Source organism: Salvelinus alpinus, chromosome 36 (genome assembly GCF_045679555.1).
Source record: "Salvelinus alpinus chromosome 36, SLU_Salpinus.1, whole genome shotgun sequence".
NCBI lineage: Eukaryota > Metazoa > Chordata > Actinopteri > Salmoniformes > Salmonidae > Salvelinus > Salvelinus alpinus.
Window position 1 is genome coordinate 1,059,175 of NC_092121.1, and position 20,638 is coordinate 1,079,812.

Genomic DNA, 20,638 nt, shown 5'->3' on the forward strand with positions numbered 1-20,638 from the left:
GTGCATTTGCAATATGATTTATTTGCCCTCCGGTGGGAATTTCCGGGACATGTTCCCTAAATGTATTAACTTCTCATTTTGATACCTAGAAACATCTACATTAAATGAATTAGTGAAAAGTGAGTTAACATTCTAATGTGAATGATTTATTGAAAGAGATCGTGATACCTCACATCTCAAAATAGGGTTGCTTAATGTTAGATCCCTCACTTCAAAGGCAGTTATAGTCAATGAACTAATCACTGATCATAATCTTGATGTGATTGGCCTGACTGAAACATGGCTTAAGCCTGATGAATTTACTGTGTTAAACGAGGCCTCACCTCCTGGTTACACTAGTGACCATATCCCCCGTGCATCCCGCAAAGGCGGAGGTGTTGCTAACATTTACGATAGCAAATTTCAATTTACAAAAAAAAAATGACGTTTTCGTCTTTTGAGCTTCTAGTCATGAAATCTATGCAGCCTACTCAATCAATTTTTATAGCTACCGTTTACAGGCCTCCTGGGCCATATACAACGTTCCTCACCTCAATTCCTATCAGACCTTGTAGTCATAGCAGATCATATTCAAATTTTTTGGTGATTTTAATATTCATATGGAGAAGTCCACAGACCCACTCCAAAAGTCTTTCGGAGCCATCATCGACTCAGTGGGTTTTGTCCAACATGTCTCTGGACCTACTCACTGCCACAGTCATACTCTGGACCTAGTTTTGTCCCATGGAATAAATGTTGTAGATCTTAATGTTTTTCCTCATAATCCTGGACTATCGGACCACCATTTTATTACGTTTGCAATCGCAACAAATAATCTGCTCAGACCCCAACCAAGGAGCATCAAAAGTCGTGCTATAAATTCTCAGACAACACAAAAATTCCTTGATGCCCTTCCAGACTCCTTCTGCCTACCCAAGGACGTCAGAGGACAAAAATCAGTTAACCACCTAACTGAGGAACTCAATTTAACCTTGCGCAATACCCTAGATGCAGTTGCACCCCTAAAAACGAAAAACATTTGTCATAAGAAACTAGCTCCCTGGTATACAGAAAACACCCGAGCTTTGAAGCAAGCTTCCAGAAAATTGGAACGGAAATGGCGCCACACCAAACTGGAAGTCTTCTGACTAGTTTGGAAAGACAGTACCGTGCAGTACCGAAGAGCCCTCACTGCTGCTCGATCATCCTACTTTTCCAACTTAATTGAGGAAAATAAGAACAATCCAAAATTTCTTTTTGATACTGTTGCAAAGCTAACTAAAAAGCAGCATTCCCCAAGAGAGGATGGCTTTCACTTCAGCAGTAATAAATTCATGAACTTCTTTGAGGAAAATATCATGATCATTAGAAAGCAAATTACGGACTCCTCTTTAAATCTGCGTATTCCTCCAGGGCTTAGCTGTCCTGGATCTGCACAGCTCTGCCAGGGCCTGGGATCGGGAGAGACACTTAAGTGTTTTAGTACTATATCTCTTGACACAATGATGAAAATAATCATGGCCTCTAAACCTTCAAGCTGCATACTGGATCCTATTCCTACTAAACTACTGAAAGAGCTGCTTCCTGTGCTTGGCCCTCCTATGTTGAACATAATAAACGGCTCTCTATCCACCGGATGTGTACCAAACTCACTAAAAGTGGCAGTAATAAAGCCTCTCTTGAAAAAGCCAAACCTTGACCCGGAAATTATAAAAAACTATCGGCCTGTATCGAATCTTCCATTCCTCTCAAAAATTTTAGAAAAAGCTGTTGCGCAGCAACTCACTGCCTTCCTGAAGACAAACAATGTATACGAAATGCTTCAGTCTGGTTTTAGACCCCATCATAGCACTGAGACTGCACTTGTGAAGGTGGTAAATTACCTTTTAATGGCGTCAGACCGAGGCTCTGCATCTGTCCTCGTGTTACTAGACCTTAGTGCTGCCTTTGACACCATCGATCACCACATTCTTTTGGAGAGACTGGAAACCCAAATTGGTCTACACGGACAAGTTCTGGCCTGGTTTAGATCTTACCTGTCGGAAAGATATCAGTTTGTCTCTGTGAATGGTTTGCCCTCTGACAAATCAACTGTACATTTCGGTGTTCCTCAAGGTTCCGTTTTAGGACCACTATTGTTTTCACTATATATTTTACCTCTTGGGGATGTTATTCGAAAACATAATGTTAACTTTCACTGCTATGCGGATGACACACAGCAGTACATTTCAATGAAACATGGTGAAACCCCAAAATTGCCCTCGCTAGAAGCCTGTGTTTCAGACATAAGGAAGTGGATGGCTGAAAACGTTCTACTTTTAAACTCGGACAAAACAGAGATGCTTGTTCTAGGTCCCAAGAAACAAAGAGATCTTCTGTTAAATCTGACAATTAATCTTGATGGTTGTAAAGTCGTCTCAAATAAAACTGTGAAGGACCTCGGCGTTACTCTTGACCCTGATCTCTCTTTTGACGAACATATCAAGACTGTTTCAAGGACAGCTTTTTTCCATCTACGTAACATTGCAAAAATCAGAAATTTTCTGTCCAAAAATGATGCAGAAAAATTAAAACATTTTGAAAATCTTGGCTCTCTCTAATTCTCTCCTTCTCTCTTTCTTTCTCTCTCTCGGAGGACCTGAGCCCTAGGACCATACGTCAGGACTACCGGGCATGATGACTCCTTGCTGTCCCCAGTCCACCTGGCCTTGCTGCTGTTCCAGTTTCAACTGTTCTGCCTGCGGTTATGGAACCCCTACCTGTTCCAGACCTGCTGTTTTCAACTCTTAATGATCGACTATGAAAAGCCAACTGACATTTATTCCTGATTATTATTTGACCATGCTTGTCATTTATGAACATTTTGAAAATCTTGGCTCTCTCTAATTCTCTCCTTCTCTCTTTCTTTCTCTCTCTCGGAGGACCTGAGCCCTAGGACCATACGTCAGGACTACCGGGCATGATGACTCCTTGCTGTCCCCAGTCCACCTGGCCTTGCTGCTATTCCAGTTTCAACTGTTCTGCCTGCGGTTATGGAACCGCCACCTGTCCCAGACCTGCTGTTTTCAACTCTTAATGATCGGCTATGAAAAGCCAACTGAAAATTATTTATGATTATTATTTGACCATGCTTGTCACTTATGAACATTTTGAACATCTTGGCATAGTTCTGTTATAATCTCCACCCGGCACAGCCAGAAGAGGACTGGCCACCCCTCATAGCCTGGTTCCTCTCTAGGTTTCTTCCTAGGTTTTGGCCTTTCTAGGGAGTTTTTCCTAACCACCGTGCTTCTACACCTGCATTGCTTGCTGTTTGGGGTTTTAGGCTGGGTTTCTGTATAGCACTTCGAGATATTAGCTGATGTACGAAGGGCTATATAAAATAAACTTGATTGATTGATTGATGATGATTTCAAATATTGTGTCTGGTTTCATCCATCAGATGTCTGTGATCTCACACTGGACCCAAACACACTAAACAGACTCCTTTCTCTGTCTGAGGAGAACAGAAAGGTGACATGGGGGAGAGAGGAGCAGCCGTATCCTGATCACCCAGAGAGATTTCAGGGCTGTGGACAGGTGCTGTGTAGAGAGGGTCTGACTGGGTGCTGTTACTGGGAGGTAAAGTGGAGTGGGAGAGGGGCTGTTATAGGAGTGACATATAAAGGAATAAACAGGAGAGGAAGGGGTGATGAGTGTTGTCTTGGATCCAATGTCAAGTCCTGGAGTCTGTTTTGCTCTGACAACAGTTTCATTGCCTGTCACAATAATAATTCCACTTCCATAGACGTCCCCTCCTCCAGCTCCCACAGAGTAGGAGTGTATCTGGACTGGTCAGCCGGCACTCTGTCCTTCTATAGAGCCTCCTCTGACACACAGACCCACCTGTTCACATTCACCTCCACATTCACTGAGCCCCTCTATCCAGGGTTTAGGGTTTATTATGATGACTCCTCAGTGTCCCTGAAATAATAACCTGACACACACACTGACACACAGACACACACACAGACACACACACACACACTGACACACACACAGGACAAACACTGACACACACACACACACACACACTACACACACACACACACACACACACACACACACTGGACACACACACACACACACACTACACACACACACACTGGACACACACACACACACACACACACACACACACACACACACACACACACACACACACACACACACACACACACACACAGAGACACACACAGACACACTGGACACACACAGACACACACAGACACACACACACACACACAAATCACCTAAAGTTGCTGACTCCTTGAAAAAAGTTCAGTTGTAATTTTATCAACTACTTGAGACCGTACATTGCAAATCAAATGAAATTGTATTGGTCAAATACACAAGGTTAGCAGATGTTAATGCGAGTGTAGCGAAATGCTTGTGTTTCTAGTTCCGACAATGCAGTAATATCTAACAAGTAAACTAACAATTTCACAACAACTACCTTATACACACAAGTGTAAATTAATAATTAAGAATATGTACATATAAATATAAGGATGAGCGATGGCCGAACGGCATAGGCAAGATGCAGTAGATGGTATAGAGTACAGTATATACATACGAGATGAGTAATGTAGGGTATGTAATCATTATATAAAGTGGCATTGTTTAAGTGACTAGTGATATGTTTATTACATCCGATTATTCATTATTAAAGTGGCTAGAGATTGAGTCTGTATGTTGGCAGCAGCCACTCAATGCATTGCCATCAGCCATCGAGAGAATGCCTCCTATGAAATCTATGAAATCTATCCAACTGCCTAATGGAAGCGTAAAATAATTAACAAGTTTAAATTATTGATATTTGATGCATTCATTCTATTTTATGACTGAAAATATTGCAGGTAGAATGCCACAATGATGCAACATGGATGGCAACTCAACGGCTGTAGTGTAGTTCTACTGTAGTGTAGTTCTACTGTAGTGTAGTTCTTCTGTAGTGTAGTTATTCTGTAGTGTAGTTCTGTAGTGTAGTTCTTCTGTAGTGTAGTTATTCTGTAGTGTAGTTCCACTGTAGTGTAGTTCTACTGTAGTGTAGTTATACTGTAGTGTAGTTATGTAGTGTAGTTCTACTGTAGTGTAGTTATGTAGTGTAGTTCTACTGTAGTGTAGTTCTACTGTAGTGTAGTTCTTCTGTAGTGTAGTTCTACTGTAGTGTAGTTCTACTGTAGTGTAGTTCTTCTGTAGTGTAGTTCTACTGTAGTGTAGTTCTTCTGTCGTGTAGTTCTACTGTAGTGTAGTTCTACTGTAGTGTAGTTCTTCTGTAGTGTAGTTCTACTGTAGTGTAGTTCTACTGTAGTGTAGTTATGTAGTGTAGTTCTACTGTAGTGTAGTTCTACTGTAGTGTAGTTCTACTGTAGTTCTACTGTAGTGTAGTTTGTCTGTAGTGTAGTTCTACTGTAGTGTAGTTCTTCTGTAGTGTAGTTCTACAGTAGTGTAGTTCTACTGTAGTGTAGTTATTCTGTAGTGTAGTTCTACTGTAGTGTAGTTCTACTGTAGTGTAGTTATGTAGTGTAGTTCTACTGTAGTGTAGTTCTACTGTAGTGTAGTTCTACTATAGCGTAGTTCTACTGTAGTGTAGTTCTACTGTAGTGTAGTTCTACTGTAGTGTAGTTCTACTATAGTGTAGTTCTTCTGTAGTGTAGTTCTTCTGTAAAGTATTTAAACTGGAACAACCATTTCAGTAATGGATTCAATATATCCAAGTAACAGATTAATAGTTTAGATTTATTTTATTTTTTTCTGTAACATTCAAAGTCAGCAGGCTTTGTATTTTGAAGACCTTAGTCACTCCAAAAGTGAACAACCACCTGGGAAAACTTCCCACGAACAGAATGAGATGGAGGACATTCATCATCTGTCTATGAGCTTAAGTCAAGTGTGTCCCATTAAATTCTCAGAGGTACACCAAGATAGAAGCATCTCATACACTTATTATCTCTGATCTGCAACTATTCTGTTGTGTACATAGAACTGTACTATTCTGTTGTGTACATAGAACTGTACTATTCTGTTGTGTTTATAGACCTGTCCTATTCTGTTGTCTACATAGAACTGTACTATTCTGTTGTGTACATAGAACTGTACTATTCTGTTGTCTACATATAACTGTACTATTCTGTTGTGTACATAGACCTGTACTATTCTGTTGTGTACATAGAACTGTACTATTCTGTTGTCTACATATAACTGTACTATTCTGTTGTGTACATAGACCTGTACTATTCTGTTGTCTACATAGACCTGTACTATTCTGTTGTCTACATAGAACTGTACTATATACTCTTTTGTCGACCAATACCTTGTTGTTCCTTTGGCACCTTTGGAAAGAGATGACATTATGAATGACTACATTAAATAAAGGTTGACTACAATACAGTACTTGAACATCTCTCTGTATTAACTCTACCAGGTTGCAGCTGTATCTGCAGAGAGTGTTGAGGTTAAACTAACAATCCCAACTAAATAATTACATAGAGAAGGCTGAGAGAAGAATGTGCAATGCTGACATCAAGGCAGACTCAATCTGTATGGAATCTAAGCCCATCAAATTGTTTGCAATATAAACCTTCTCATAAAACCAAAACCTATTACATCAAGTTCCCTCCTTCAAGAAAAACAATGTAAAGTGTGGTAATCCTTCTGTGTTATCATCTATCCTGACACACTAGTTCCAGATCTAACGTCTTGACTTGTGTCCAATCCAAACTGAACCGTTCTGTGTTATCATCTATCATGACACACTAGTTCCAGATCTAACGTCTTGACTTGTGTCCAATCCAAACTGAACCGTTCTGTGTTATCATCTATCATGACACACTAGTTCCAGATCTAACGTCTTGACTTGTGTCCAATCCCAAACTGAACCGTTCTGTGCTGGCATGGTGCTGGCATGGAAATACACTAACTGATGCAGACAGGATTGATCTGGACCAGCACAGTACCATAAGTTGACACTACAGAGTGAAAATGCACTGACTGAAGGCAGCAGGAAACATGCTAACCGTGTGAGCCTCTCTCTTGTCCCAGCTTTCCCTTGGTCATTGGCTGTTTGGCCCAATCTTCTCTACTGGAAAACATCAGTGTAAAACATGTCATTTTCCAACAGGACATTGTAATTCAGAATAGGTCCATGTGTATGTAAGGTATAGACATACCTGTCAGATGTTCTTCATAGGAATTGTCTTCCTCTGATGATCCTGATGCCCTGAGACATAATCATCTCCACTGTTGTCAACGCTGGTTATTGAGTCATCAGTCTTGTATCCAAGCAGAGCTTTGGTCAACTGTGTTGAAGAAAACAAGGATCTTGGATAACTAGACTGACAACACAGAAAGTATTTGGACACCGGCACATTTTGATTAGTTATGGATCTGTACTCCTCTACTTTAGATTTTATTATAGTACAATGAATATGGGATGAAAGTGCAGACTGTTTGATTTACAATACTGATTCACAAGAACTTACAGTATGTGCTGGTTTTAAATGCCACTAACTTATGTATATACTGTCTGTTCTGATCAACGGAGGTGCATCATCCAACACATGGACTATCGACCCAGAGGTACTGGCAGCCTCAGAGGTACTGGCAGCCTCAGAGGTACTGGCAACCTCAGAGGTACTGGCAGCCTCAGAGGTACTGGCAGCCTCAGAGGTACTGGAGCCTCAGAGGTACTGGCAGCCTCAGAGGTACTGGCAGCCTCAGATGTACTGGCAGCCTCAGAGGTACTGGAGACTCAGAGATACTGGAGAATCAGAGGTACTGGCAGCCTCAGAGGTACTGGCAGCCTCAGAGGTACTGGCAGCCTCAGAGGTACTGGCAGCCTCAGAGGTACTGGAGCCTCAGAGGTACTGGCAGCCTCAGAGGTACTGGAGCCTCAGAGGTACTGGAGCCTCAGAGGTACTGGCAGCCTCGGTGTCTGACATCTAAGGATACAATAAAATTATATTAGTCATGTGTAAATTAGGCAACAGGACATGATAACGATTCAACCATCCAGTAACCAGTATCCTCATTCTAAACAACTGACTAACCTGAACATGGGGATTTATCATTTCCTTTTCAAATCTGGCCTCACAAGTTAAATGATGTTTAGAGTGTCCATGCATCTTCTTATCCGCTGCAAAGCCTTTGAAAAGGAAGACAAGTTACAAAAACAATAGTTAAGACTTAATAGAATGACAAGATTGACTGTCACGTTCCTGACCTGTTTTCCTTTGTCTTGTATTTATTTTAGTTGGTCAGGGCGTGAGTTGGGTGGGTTTGTCTATGGTTGATTTTCTATGTTGGGATTTTTGTGTTCGGCCTGGTATGATTCTCAATCAGAGGCAGCTGTCAATCGTTGTCTCTGATTGAGAATCATACTTAGGCAGACTGGGTTTCACGTGTGTTTTGTGGGTGTTTGTTTCCGTGTTTGTGTTTTTCACCACACGGTACTGTATCTGTTTTCTGCACTTCGTTTATTTGTTTTGTATTTTCAGTGTTCAGTTTTTCCGTTATAATAAATCATTCATCATGAACACTAACCACTCCGCGTATTAGTCCGATCCTTCTCGCCTCTCCTCGTCCGAGGAGGAGGAACATGACGACTACCGTTACATTGACACACAACATAGAGGATGGGCTGTGGGACACCAATGACTGTTATCATTGACTAATAGAGGTGATGTGGGACACCAATGACTGTTATCATTGACTAATAGAGGGGCTTTGGGACACCAATGACTGTTATCATTGACTAATAGAGGTGATGTGGGACACCAATGACTGTTATCATTGACTAATAGAGGGGCTGTGGGACACCAATGACTGTTATCATTGACTAATAGAGGGGCTGTGGGACACCAATGACTGTTATCATTGACTAATAGAGGTGCTGTGGGACACCAATGACTGTTATCATTGACTAATAGAGGGGCTGTGGGACACCAATGACTGTTATCATTGACTAATAGAGGGGCTGTGGGACACCAATGACTGTTTATTTTTTTATAATTATTTATTACAAAAAACACAAGGAAGGGGAAACATTAAAATATTAGAACATGAAGGACAAACAATACAGCATCAAGACACTATCAAACATGTATCAGTCTTTCTGCAACAGAGACATCCTTATGTGTGAGGGTGCGTGTGCATGATAGTGATATAAAATATATGTCATAGTTTCCTTTTTCATGATCACAATCTTGTGAAACCCGAACCCTCCAAGATCCCCCCACAGTTCCCCAATAGCTGTCCCTCAACCATTCCAGACCCCTCCCACAGTTCCCCAATAGCTGTCCCTCAACCATTCCAAACCCCTCCCACAGTTCCCCAATAGCTGTCCCTCAACCATTCCAGACCCCTCCCACAGCGCCCCCGGAAGAAAAAAAAGAAAAAATACAATTCATTCCATTCCCCCAAGAACCCCCCAATGCACCAACAACCAAGAGAATGAACCCCCACCCTCAAGAACCCCCCAATGCACCAACAACCAATAACCCCCAATGCACCAACAACCAAGAACCCCCCAATGCACCAACAACCAAGAACCCCCTAATGCATCAACAACCAAGAACCCCCTAATGCACCAACAACCAAGAACCCCCCAATGCATCAACAACCAAGTAACCCCCAATGCATCAACAACCAAGAACCCCCCAATGCATCAACAACCAAGAGAACTAAAGAGACAAAAGGAAAAGACAGAAGAACACAGAAAACAACAATGTAAAAAAATCTAATAATAATAATACATTTCAAACAAAGGACATCAAGGACAACTAAAATCATAACAGCAATGCCAACTGTATATGTTTGTGTGCATGTCTGGCACTATTACATGTATGTGTGTGTTCTTGTATGTGTTTATTTGAATGAGAGTGTGTGTATATGCATGTGTACAAACACCTGCACGGCATCAGTCTCAGGCAAACCAGCATTAGTTGTAAAAACACTGCCACTTGGTGTCATTCAAATGTACTTTTATTATGTTTTATTTTGACTTGTTTTCCTTTGACCATCATTCTCTCTCTCACACAGCAACTCCACTCCCACTTGTCTCCAATTCCACATACCAACCCACAGCTTCCCCCAACCATCCCATCTATCTCTGCTGGCCACCCACTTCGTGTTTCTACGCAACACATATCTTTCAACTATACTGTGATGTTTAACGTACAATTTCAATCTATCTAATCGAATAGAATCTACACATTGCGTGTTGAAGATAAATACTTTTACTAAGCGTATTAGTATATTAGTAATTGACTGACCCGGTCTCTCCAGATCTCCTAACAGTACTATTTCTAGGGTCAATTTTAGATCAATGCTATGCATTTTCAGCCATTCCTGAACCTGAGACCAGAAACAGGCTACCTGAGGGCAATACCAAAATAAATGGTCTATTGATTCTGTATCCTCACAACAAAATCTGCAGAGCTTCGATGATTTTATGCCCCAAATATTCAACATTTTGTTGTTGGCAAGAATTCTATATAATAATTTTAGCCTAAAAGCACGAAGTCTTGAATCTTGCTTTGTTTTATATATTAACTCATACACCCTTTACCATGGAATCGGTACATCAAAAATCTCTTCCCAACTATTTTGCAATCTGTATGGCACAGTTGTCAACATCCTGGTCCTCAAATGAAACTAGTATACTTTCCTATTTATGACATTGTTATTCCTCTGCCAGTTTTGATCCTTTATATTTGGCAGACAGACCAGTTCAATACCTCCTCCATTTTTGGGGTAATGCTGTAATCAATTGGTTGTACTCTTGGATTGAACAGACCTTCTCGTACAATTCTGATAACTCCATGAAGAACATAACTCTACCATTGCAATTTACAATATCATTTAAGAACAAAATACCTTTTCAAACATCTTTCCCATAAATACAGGTATTTTATCAACCAGCACATTTGAGTTCAGCCATAATATTTGTTGTAATATTTGTTCTGTCTTTTCAGGGGGGTGAAATTAAAATTGTAGCCAGCTCTGGAATGCTGGTTTTAAAAAGAAAGATACTTTGAAAAAAGTATAATTCTCAATTAATCTAAAATGAGACATGGAAATCTGCACAAAGGCCATTTTTAAACAATGGATGAGCTTTTCTTATTAATCTACTGGAGAACCATTTAGGGTTCAAGTAAAACTGTTGAATAAGTGAAGCTTTTAGAGAGAGGTTTAGGGCTGTTATATTTAATAATCTCAACCCACCCAATTCATATTCATTATACAGATAGTCACGCTTTATTTTGTCTGGTTTAGCGTCCCAGATAAAGCGAGATATTTGTTGCTCATATGATTTGAAAAACAAGTCATCAGGAGCAGCAGCATCATAAACTGAGAGAAGATTAAGGGGTTAATCAGGGCAGTTTTCCATAAATAGACAGGTATTTACCTCTCCACAGATCAGGGCAGTTTTCCATAAATAGACAGGTATTTACCTCTCCACAGTTGCAGGATCTTATCCATTTTTTTGTACTTGTTTCTGGTCATGTGACATTGCCCTTGTTTATCAAATCAAATCACATTTTATTGGTCACATACACATGGTTAGCAGATGTTAATGCAAGTGTAGCGAAATGCTTGTGCTTCTAGTTCCGACCGTGCAGTAATATCTAACAAGTAATCTAACAATTTCACAACAACTACCTTATACACACAAGTGTAAGGGAATGATTAAGAATATGTACATAAAAATATATAGATGAGCGATGGCCGAACGGCATAGGCAAGATGCAGTAGATGGTATAGAGTACACTATATACATATGAGATGAGTAATGTAGGGTATGTAAACATTATATAAAGTGGCATTGTTTAAGTGACTAGTGATACATTTATTACATCAAATTATTAATTATTAAAGTGGCTAGAGATTGAGTCTGTATGTTGCCAGCAGCCACTCAATGTTAATAATGGATGTTTAGTCTGATGGCCTTGAGATAGAAGCTGTTTTTCAGTCTCTCGGTCCCTGCTTTGATGCACCTGTACTGACCTCGCCTTCTGGATGATAGCGGGATGAACAGGCAGTGGCTCGGGTGGTTGTTGTCCATCATGATCTTTTTGGCCTTCCTGTGACATCGGGTGGTGTAGGTGTCCTGGAGGGCAGGAACTCAGTCTGCCTCCTCAAATTGCACTCTATAGTGCATTACTATTGGCTCTGGTCAAGTAGTGCACTATATAGGGAATAGGGTGCCACTTGGGACAGAGCCTCAGACTTGAATCACTGGTCCTGGAGACGGCTAGTTGTTCATACGGTGTTGTTTATTTTATTTTATTTTTTTATTTTTTTGCATTTTCCAATTAACAACATTCAAGACAAACGTGAAAAGATATTAGACAACAATAGGACAAAGTGACAGTAACAGATGAGCGTAACAAAGAAAGTAAAAATAAAACAAATTATAATTATATATACAAACATACAATAAAAAAAAAATTATAATGAGACATTGGATCATATGATCACCTGCCGTAGGCTACATATTATACATTACGTGTGAAACATTATATAAGGATAATATAGAGATTCATTCAATGTGATGTGGGGGGAGATTCTCCATATAGTCAATAAAAGGTTGCCAAATTCTTTCAAATGTATTTAACTTATTCCTCAAGCGGTAAGTAATTTTCTCCAGTGGGATACAACTATTAACTTCTGATAGCCACATTGCAACTGGCAGGGGGGAATCCAATTTCCATTTCAAGGCGATACATTTCTTGGCAATCTTTAGCAATATTTCTGTTAGCTCTATAGTATGGCTTTGCATAAGATTGGTGTTAGTAAAGTTGCCCAGTAGACAGACCTCCGGGTCTAAAGGGAATGCAACCCCATGAATTGAGGATATGGTATCGCATACCCCCTGCCAGAAACCATGTAGTTTTGAACACTGCCAAGTGGAATGGAGGAATGTTCCTCCATACGGTGTTGTTTTTAATGATTAACCTTGAAATGCAGTGGACTGAATCAGGGTCACACAGTGTTTGTTGGAAGTCTTAAAAAAATCTACTTTGAGACAAAGGTATACACCTCACACACATGGTTATGGGCTTAGAAACAAGAGGACACCTGTACCATGTCAGATATGGAGTTGAAATGGATTCCATATTGTTTTTTCATCCCAATATGACACTTTTATCACAGTTGACTGAACTATAACAAAACCATTTGGCATAGAAACACCGGATTTTCGGCCTAAAAAAAATGTATTATGTTAATTAATTATGAAATTATTAAAATGATGAATAACATTCCACCTATGAGGTCACTAGGTAACCTGACTGCAGGAAAGGACTCCGGGTAATAATGATAAAATATGAATAACATTCCACCATGAGGTCACTAGGTAATCTGACTGCAGGAAAGGACTCCAGGTAATAATGATAAAATATGAATAACATTCCACCATGAGGTCACTAGGTAATCTGACTGCAGGAAAGGACTCCAGGTAATAATGATAAAATATGAATAACATTCCACCATGACGTCACTAGGTAATCTGACTGCAGGAAAGGACTCCAGGTAATAATGATAAAATATGAATAACATTCCACCATGAGGTCGCTAGGTAATCTGACTGCAGGAAAGGACTGTCATGGCTGAATCAGAATTAGTTAGGTAACATAGATAGATAAGATGTTATTTTCATCATATGCTTGTGAGATACCTGTCATTAGAATGGTTCCCTTTGGACTATAGGGTTGGCAGTTGCATTTTTCCCTTCTCAGCTGGGGCTCAGTCACTTGGGGCCCAGAGAGGGGAGAGGTCAGGCTTGTCTTCATATGTCAATGTATCTGTTAAACCATGTGATGCTATGAAGAATATCAGAAGGGGAGGAGGAGGCTTGGAAATGTGTCTGTAACTATTGTATGTCCCCTCTGAGGTTGCCCTTATCTTGACCTAGTATATGACCTAAGAGGCTCACTGTCTTTTCTGAGCTTATCCAGGAGGAGGTGTATTTTAGATGGGAGTATCTAGAATTGACAATTGATATATGCCATTGGATGAGGTAATGTTTTGGTACCAAGCATGAGATTGAAACCTCATTTTAGGAGACCAAACTGAACGATAATTTATAGCTAATGCTATCTAGCTATGGGATACTCCTCTTTCAAGTAAAAGGTTCTTTGTGAACTGTTAGTAAGAACTGTGGTTCGTCATGTAAGTTAGGAGGGGGTGTATCTTGGCTATAAATGATACTAAGAATTGTTTTGTAGATGCTCTCAGAAAATTCATTTATAAACACTGAATTGATCTGAGAGTCAATAAAAGGGCTATGGTGAAGCTCATATATAATTAAAGATGGACTTTATAATATACCTCTGACTTGTGTGTGGTTGGCTCTCATTATTGAGTAATACAGGAAATTACCACGACACTACTTCACAGGCCTCTGATAACTCTATCGGCTTTGGAAAATTGGTTGTATAATTCGAACTCTGATTATTACGATATATATGTGCAGACGATTTACTGGGGAGAGTCAGGTAGAAGCCGCTGTGTTCCATGATGCACTCCTGTGTACACGCGAATGATGTGGTATTTATCATGAATGAGGGTTTAAGTTAACCGCCGTTGCCTCCACCACATCGTGCTCTAATACCCAACTGTTGAACTTTTGGGGTCAGTTTTTCCAGTGGACCAGCACCCATTTTTTACCATTTTCTCTCTTTTGATCTAGAATCTCCTCCACATGAAAGACCTTGTCTTTACCCAACTGTACCTTCTGTAATTCCTTCTCATAAAAAGATCCCTCTATAAACTCCCCGTCATAATCTTTTAACTTGTAGACAGGGGTATGCGCGGTAGACATTCGGTAACGGTGAACACCTCATCGCTGTAACCTTGCTCATATTTTTTGTCGAAAACACCCCTCAACTTGGATATACGCACCAAGTCCCCCGCTATGAATTATTTTTTTATTTTATTTTTTTATTACGGCAAAGGGGGAACAAACCATACAGATTTTTAAAGACTTGAAAAGAGTTTTCAGAAGAGACCTCGGAGGGCTTCATCTGTATACTCTTATGGTAGCTGTTGTTGTACCCCTTTACTAAATCTTGAACTATATCGATATATCTATGCGTGTTGTGAGCTGTAAAATATCTCCACATCCGCTCCTTCAGAGTTCTGTTAAAGCGTTCAACAACTGAAGCTTTCAAATCCGAGCCTGTAGCAAAATGTACTATATTGTGCTTCTTCATGAGTTTCTGAAAAGTATTATTAAAAAATTATTTTCCACCATCAGTCTGCACTTTCTTGGGGGCTCCTCCTTCCTTCAAGATAGAGTCAAAGGCCCGGGTCACCTCTGCCCCGCTCTTTTTTTTAAGCCCCTTACAAATGCTATTTTCGAGAAAATATCTATAAACGTTAGCATGTAGCGATTTCCATCATTTTTATCAGCAAGGGCCTGCATGTCACATAGATCCGCCTGAAATTCGGACAAGGGATGCGTAGAAAAACCTATATTTCTTGGAAATTGTTTTCTTACAGGTTTATGGAGAGTATATGCATCCTGCTCTGATAACCACTCATTCACTTTAGCATCGCTTAACAGGCTACCTGTTTCTTCGACTATAGCTCTCTGGAAACGCTCTTTACCCCCATAAGACCCGGGGTTAGAGGGATTATAATAAATGTTTTTCAACAGCTGCTCCGCCATCCTTCTTGCCTCGCTGAGGTACAATAACGTTAATGAGCCACTTTCAAATAACGACAACATTTCATTTTAATTTTTAGAATTTTAATTTTATGAATGCACCAAGTATTACGTATACAGACAATTCAGGATTCGTTGCAAGATACATGTCCCAGTTTTCTCGACGATCACAGCATGCAACACCCTATATATTTGGTTAAGATTTACAGGCTTGTGTCGCTGAATTTTTAAAACACACACGTCAGATATATAAGCATATAAACAACAAATATGATACACGTTAACATTAAATGGTGTTTCAAACAAATAAAGTAAAATCTTAGACAAAGTTGTTTCTAGTTCTTCAGAATCATCCACAAGACGGGATACCATGTGTCCATTGTAGACTCTCGCCCGTATGTCGTACATGATTCATGATTTGTTCCATTTTCAGCACACGCTCTACATTAACCCAGGCATTGTGTGTCGTGTAGAACGATACATTGTTCACTTTATTTTCAATAATTTGATGCATAACATTTGTAAGTTCTCTCAAAAGAAAACATTTATTTATTCTCTCTAACATCGTAGACACATAGTTGCCCATTGCTTTACATCTAAATAACAAAATGTCACTCGGCCTCTTGGGGTTTATTGAGCCAGAAAGTCATCACATCAGCCACCACAGCTTCCCGGTATTTATTGTCGTACACCAGGGTGTGTCGGATTTCTTTGAGTTTCTCGTGGATGTAGATTGCCTCCTTCAGTTCATGTAGGAAAGCCTCGGTTACCCCGTAAACTCTGGGAATAGACGGCACAAGACCCATAGACTCCAGGGCTCTGACCAGCGATGGTATAAACCTGCAGGACCACAGTCTTTTCACCAGCTCCTCAAAATGGTTGAAGAAGTAGTATCTTGGCGGGTCGTATAGGCACGGATGACGGCGCTGGCTGGGATGATTGATCTCACGGCCGATGCATTTTTCTCTTATATATTCTCCAATCACCACGTCTAAAAGTGTCGCTACAGAGGCCTTGATGGTGTCCACAAAAATAGTACTGACTACCCCATCAAACACATCCTCAGGCTGTGTAAATGTAGGGGGTGTCGTGGGTCTTGCCAGGGGGGATTAGAATGTCGGGCTGCGAGGCATAGAGTCCTTAGCGTCTGACCCCCATGACGTATCGGAGTCCTGGTAGGTGGTATGAATATCCATGGTATATGATGAAATGAAGAACTGGAGGCTTTTTTTCTTTTATTGTTGAACCAGGCCTTTGGGTATCAGGGTGTGGTATCAGGGGTGGTATCAGGGCGTGGTATCAGGGGTGGTATCAGGGCGTGGTATCAGGGCATGGTATCAGGGGTGGTATCAGGGGTGGTATCAGGGCATGGTATCAGGGCATGGTATCAGGGGTGGTATCAGGGCGTGGTATCAGGGGTGGTATCAGGGGTGGTATCAGGGCATGGTATCAGGGCGTGGTATCAGGGCGTGGTTTCAGGGCGTGGTTAACGCAGCCGTGTACTTAGTTTTCTTCAGAGGCTGTCCCTTCTGACAATGTACCTTCTTGGGGCTCCTTTGAATCGTAATCTTTAGGATTCGTATATATTATGCACTTCTTTACATGAACAATGCTCTGCCGCTGTTGGCTCTGTACAAAGAGAGCGTCCAACACATGCAACATGTTCAATTCCATTAGATCCCAACTTTGAAAAGGTATAAGCATGCGCAGCCTAAAATCCCCAGTCAGGCCACCATCACGAAGGTTTTGGTTGCGGGTTTCCTCGTTGCAGATATAGAACTCCACGCAGCCGCAAGGAAGTCCATGCTTTCTTTGTATTTTCACCCTGTGAAATATTCTTCCTGAGGAGTCAGGGGCACCTTCCCAACGGGTCTCGTAGTCCGTGAACACGCTATACCCCTTGGTGACAAGGCTCAGTTCAGGACACACAACCTTGCGAAAAACTGTCCAGTCTTCAACCCCGTAGTCCACTCCTAAAGTCTGGTCTGTATATTCTTCTCCTTCAGCTACCGTATAGAGGTTCACTCTACAGGCCAGGTAATCAAACCGATACCCCCATTGCTGTCCATTAGACATCATCACTTGATCTTTCAGCGCAGTTGCGGGCCATATTTGGGTTCTATACACATTTAGAAACCGCTTTTTTTGGCGCATTGTATATTGTGGCTTTATACTTGGCCCTTTCTCTATGTTTCAGCCGTGGTCCTGCTTCCGTTGTTAAGGTCATCACTGCTCTGCCACTGATCACAAAATCAATGTTTATTTTTAAAATCTTGTTTAGTGTTCTGGGGCCGCATGTGTTGTTCTGGGCTTTATTTATAATGCGTCTGCCGCTAACACAACCCCCCCCCCCCCCCCACCCGGACATTCCTGTTTCATAGACAACAACCCTAAGGGCAATAAAATAGGTGGGGTGTGGGGCCATCCTCTTTGAAATGTTCAAACACATCCCCCCCCAGTTCAACCAGGTCCCTACACATCAATCATCATGACAACTTCAGAGGAATAGATGCACTATAGATATAAAATAACACACCCTCTAACACGTGACAACAGGAACAGGATGCACTTATATGGCCATAACCACGTGACACCTTCCCGCAAGGATACTATTTATATACTATTTTTATTTACTAACACTATTTATACTGATACTAGGTAAACACTATTTATACTGATACTGGGTTAAGCCTATTTATACTGATACTGGGTTAACCTGATACTGATACTGGGTTAACACTATTGAAACTGATACTGGGTTAACCCTATTCATACTGATACTGGGTTAACCTGATACTGATACTGGGTTAACACTATTGAAACTGATACTGGGTTAACCCTATTTATACTGATACTGGGTTAACCCTATTTATACTGATACTGGGTTAACCCTATTTATACTGATACTGGGTTAACACTATTGAAACTGATACTGGGTTAACCCTATTTATACAGATACTGGGTTAACCCTGTTTATACTGATACTGGGTTAACGCTATTGCTGCGATGCATAGTTGTCTTCTGGGTTCAGCCTTGTAGCTGCCTTTATCAACTGGGTGAAATGTAACAAATGACATGGCCTCAGAGTTGGGAGATAACCAGGCCCAGTTTAAATCACCTTGAGAACCATTTCATTATTTCTCCAGAGCAGCAAGGGAACCTAGAGACTCAACCTTTGTAGAATCACAATAACCTATATTCTCCAAGTACATTTGCACATACATACAGTTGAAGCGGAAGTTTACATACGTTTAGGTTGGAGTCATTAAAACTCGTTTTTCAACCACTCCACAAATTTCTTGTTATCAAACTATAGTTTTGGCAAGTCGGTTAGGACATCTACTTTGTGCATGACACAAGTCATTTTTCCAACAATTGTTTTCAGACAGATTATTTAACTTATAATTCACTGTATCACAATTCCAGTGGGTCAGAAATTTACATACACTAAGTTGACTGTGCCTTTAAACAGCTTGGAAAATTCCAGAAAATTATGTCAAGCTTTACAAGCTTCTGATAGGCTAATTGACATAATTTGAGTCAATTGGAGGTGTACCTGTGGATGTATTTCAAGGCCTATCTTCAAACTCAGTGCCTCTTTGCTTGACATCATGGGGAAATCAAAAGTAATCAGCCAATACCTCAGAAAAAAAATTGTAGACCTACACAATTTCCAAAAGCCTGAAGGTACCACGTTCATCTGTACAAACAATAGTACGCAAGTATAAACACCATCGGACCACGCAGCTGACATACCGCTTCAGGAAGGAGACATGTTCTGTCTCCTAGAGATGAATGTACTTTGGTGCGAAAAGTGCAAATCAATCCCAGAACAACAGCAAAGGACCTTGTGAAGATGCTGGAGGAAACAGGTACAAATGTATCGATGTCCACAGTAAAACGAGTCCTATATCGACATGACCTGAAAGGCCGCTCAGCAAGGAAGAAGCCACTGCTCCAAAACCGGCATAAACAAGCCAGACTACGGTTTGCAACTGCACATGGTGACAAAGATCGTACTTTTTGAAGAAATGTCCCCTGATCTGATGGTCTGAAAAATAGAACTGTTTGGCCACAATGACCATCGTTATGTTTGGAAGAAAAAGGGGGAGGCTTGCAAGCCTAAGAACACCATCCCAACTGTGAAGCACGGGGGCTGCAGCATCATGTTGTGGGGGTGCTTTGCTGCAGGAGGGACTGGTGCACTTCACAAAATAGATGGCTTTATGAGGGAGGAAAATCATGTGGATATATTGAAGCAACATCTCAAGACATCAGTCAGGAAGTTAAAGCTTGGTTGCAAGTGGGTCTTCCAGATGAACAATGACTCCAAGCATACTTCAAAAGTTGTGGCAAAATGGCTTAAGGACAACAAAGTCAAGGTATTGGAGTGGCCATCACAAAGCCCTGGCCTCAATCCTATAGAAAACTTGTGGGCAGAACTGAAAAAGCGTGTGCGAGCAAGGACACCTACAAACCTGACTCAGTTACACCAGCCCTGTCAGGAGGAATGGGCCAAAATTCACCCACCTTATTTTGGGAAGCTTGTGGAAGGCTACCTGAGACGTTTGACCCAAGTTAAACAATTTAAAGGAAATGTTACCAAATACTAATTGAGTGTATATGAACTTCTGACCCACTGGGAATGTGATGAAAGAAATAAAAGCTCTCTACTATTATTCTGACATTTCACATTCTTAAAATAAAGTTGTGATCCGAACTGACCTGAGACTGAATTTTTACCAGGATTAAATGTCAGGAATTGTGAAAAACTCAGTTTAAATGTATTTGGCTAAGGTGTATGCAAACTTCCGACTTCAACTGAAGGTAGGATCTTAATTTGAGTCAGTTTACTACAGCAGGAAAATATTCCTGCAGCAACAGGAAATGTGAATTATGTGAATTATAATTAATGGACTTTGATGTAGTGGTTGATACATTTTTTGT

The 20,638-nt window shown here is 40.7% G+C and overlaps 2 protein-coding genes across 3 annotated transcripts in view; one reads left to right on the plus strand and one right to left on the minus strand.

The window, feature by feature from the left end:
* LOC139565274 (NLR family CARD domain-containing protein 3-like) overlaps window positions 1-6,414 on the plus strand; it is a 118,923-nt gene extending 112,509 nt beyond the window's left edge. For both annotated transcript variants that reach the window (XM_071385469.1, XM_071385472.1), the window contains one exon: window positions 3,422-6,414. In XM_071385469.1, coding sequence (XP_071241570.1) covers window positions 3,422-3,951 — 530 coding nt within the window. In that variant the 3' untranslated portion in view covers window positions 3,952-6,414. The remainder of the gene's footprint in view (window positions 1-3,421) is intronic.
* Window positions 5,747-20,638, minus strand: part of LOC139565273 (NACHT, LRR and PYD domains-containing protein 12-like) — a 49,972-nt gene continuing 35,080 nt past the window's right edge. Inside the window, exons 12-13 of the transcript XR_011672883.1 lie at window positions 7,191-7,319; window positions 5,747-7,102 (exon numbers count right to left, since the gene is read on the minus strand). The gene's annotated coding sequence lies outside the window, so the exon portion shown is untranslated. The remainder of the gene's footprint in view (window positions 7,103-7,190; window positions 7,320-20,638) is intronic.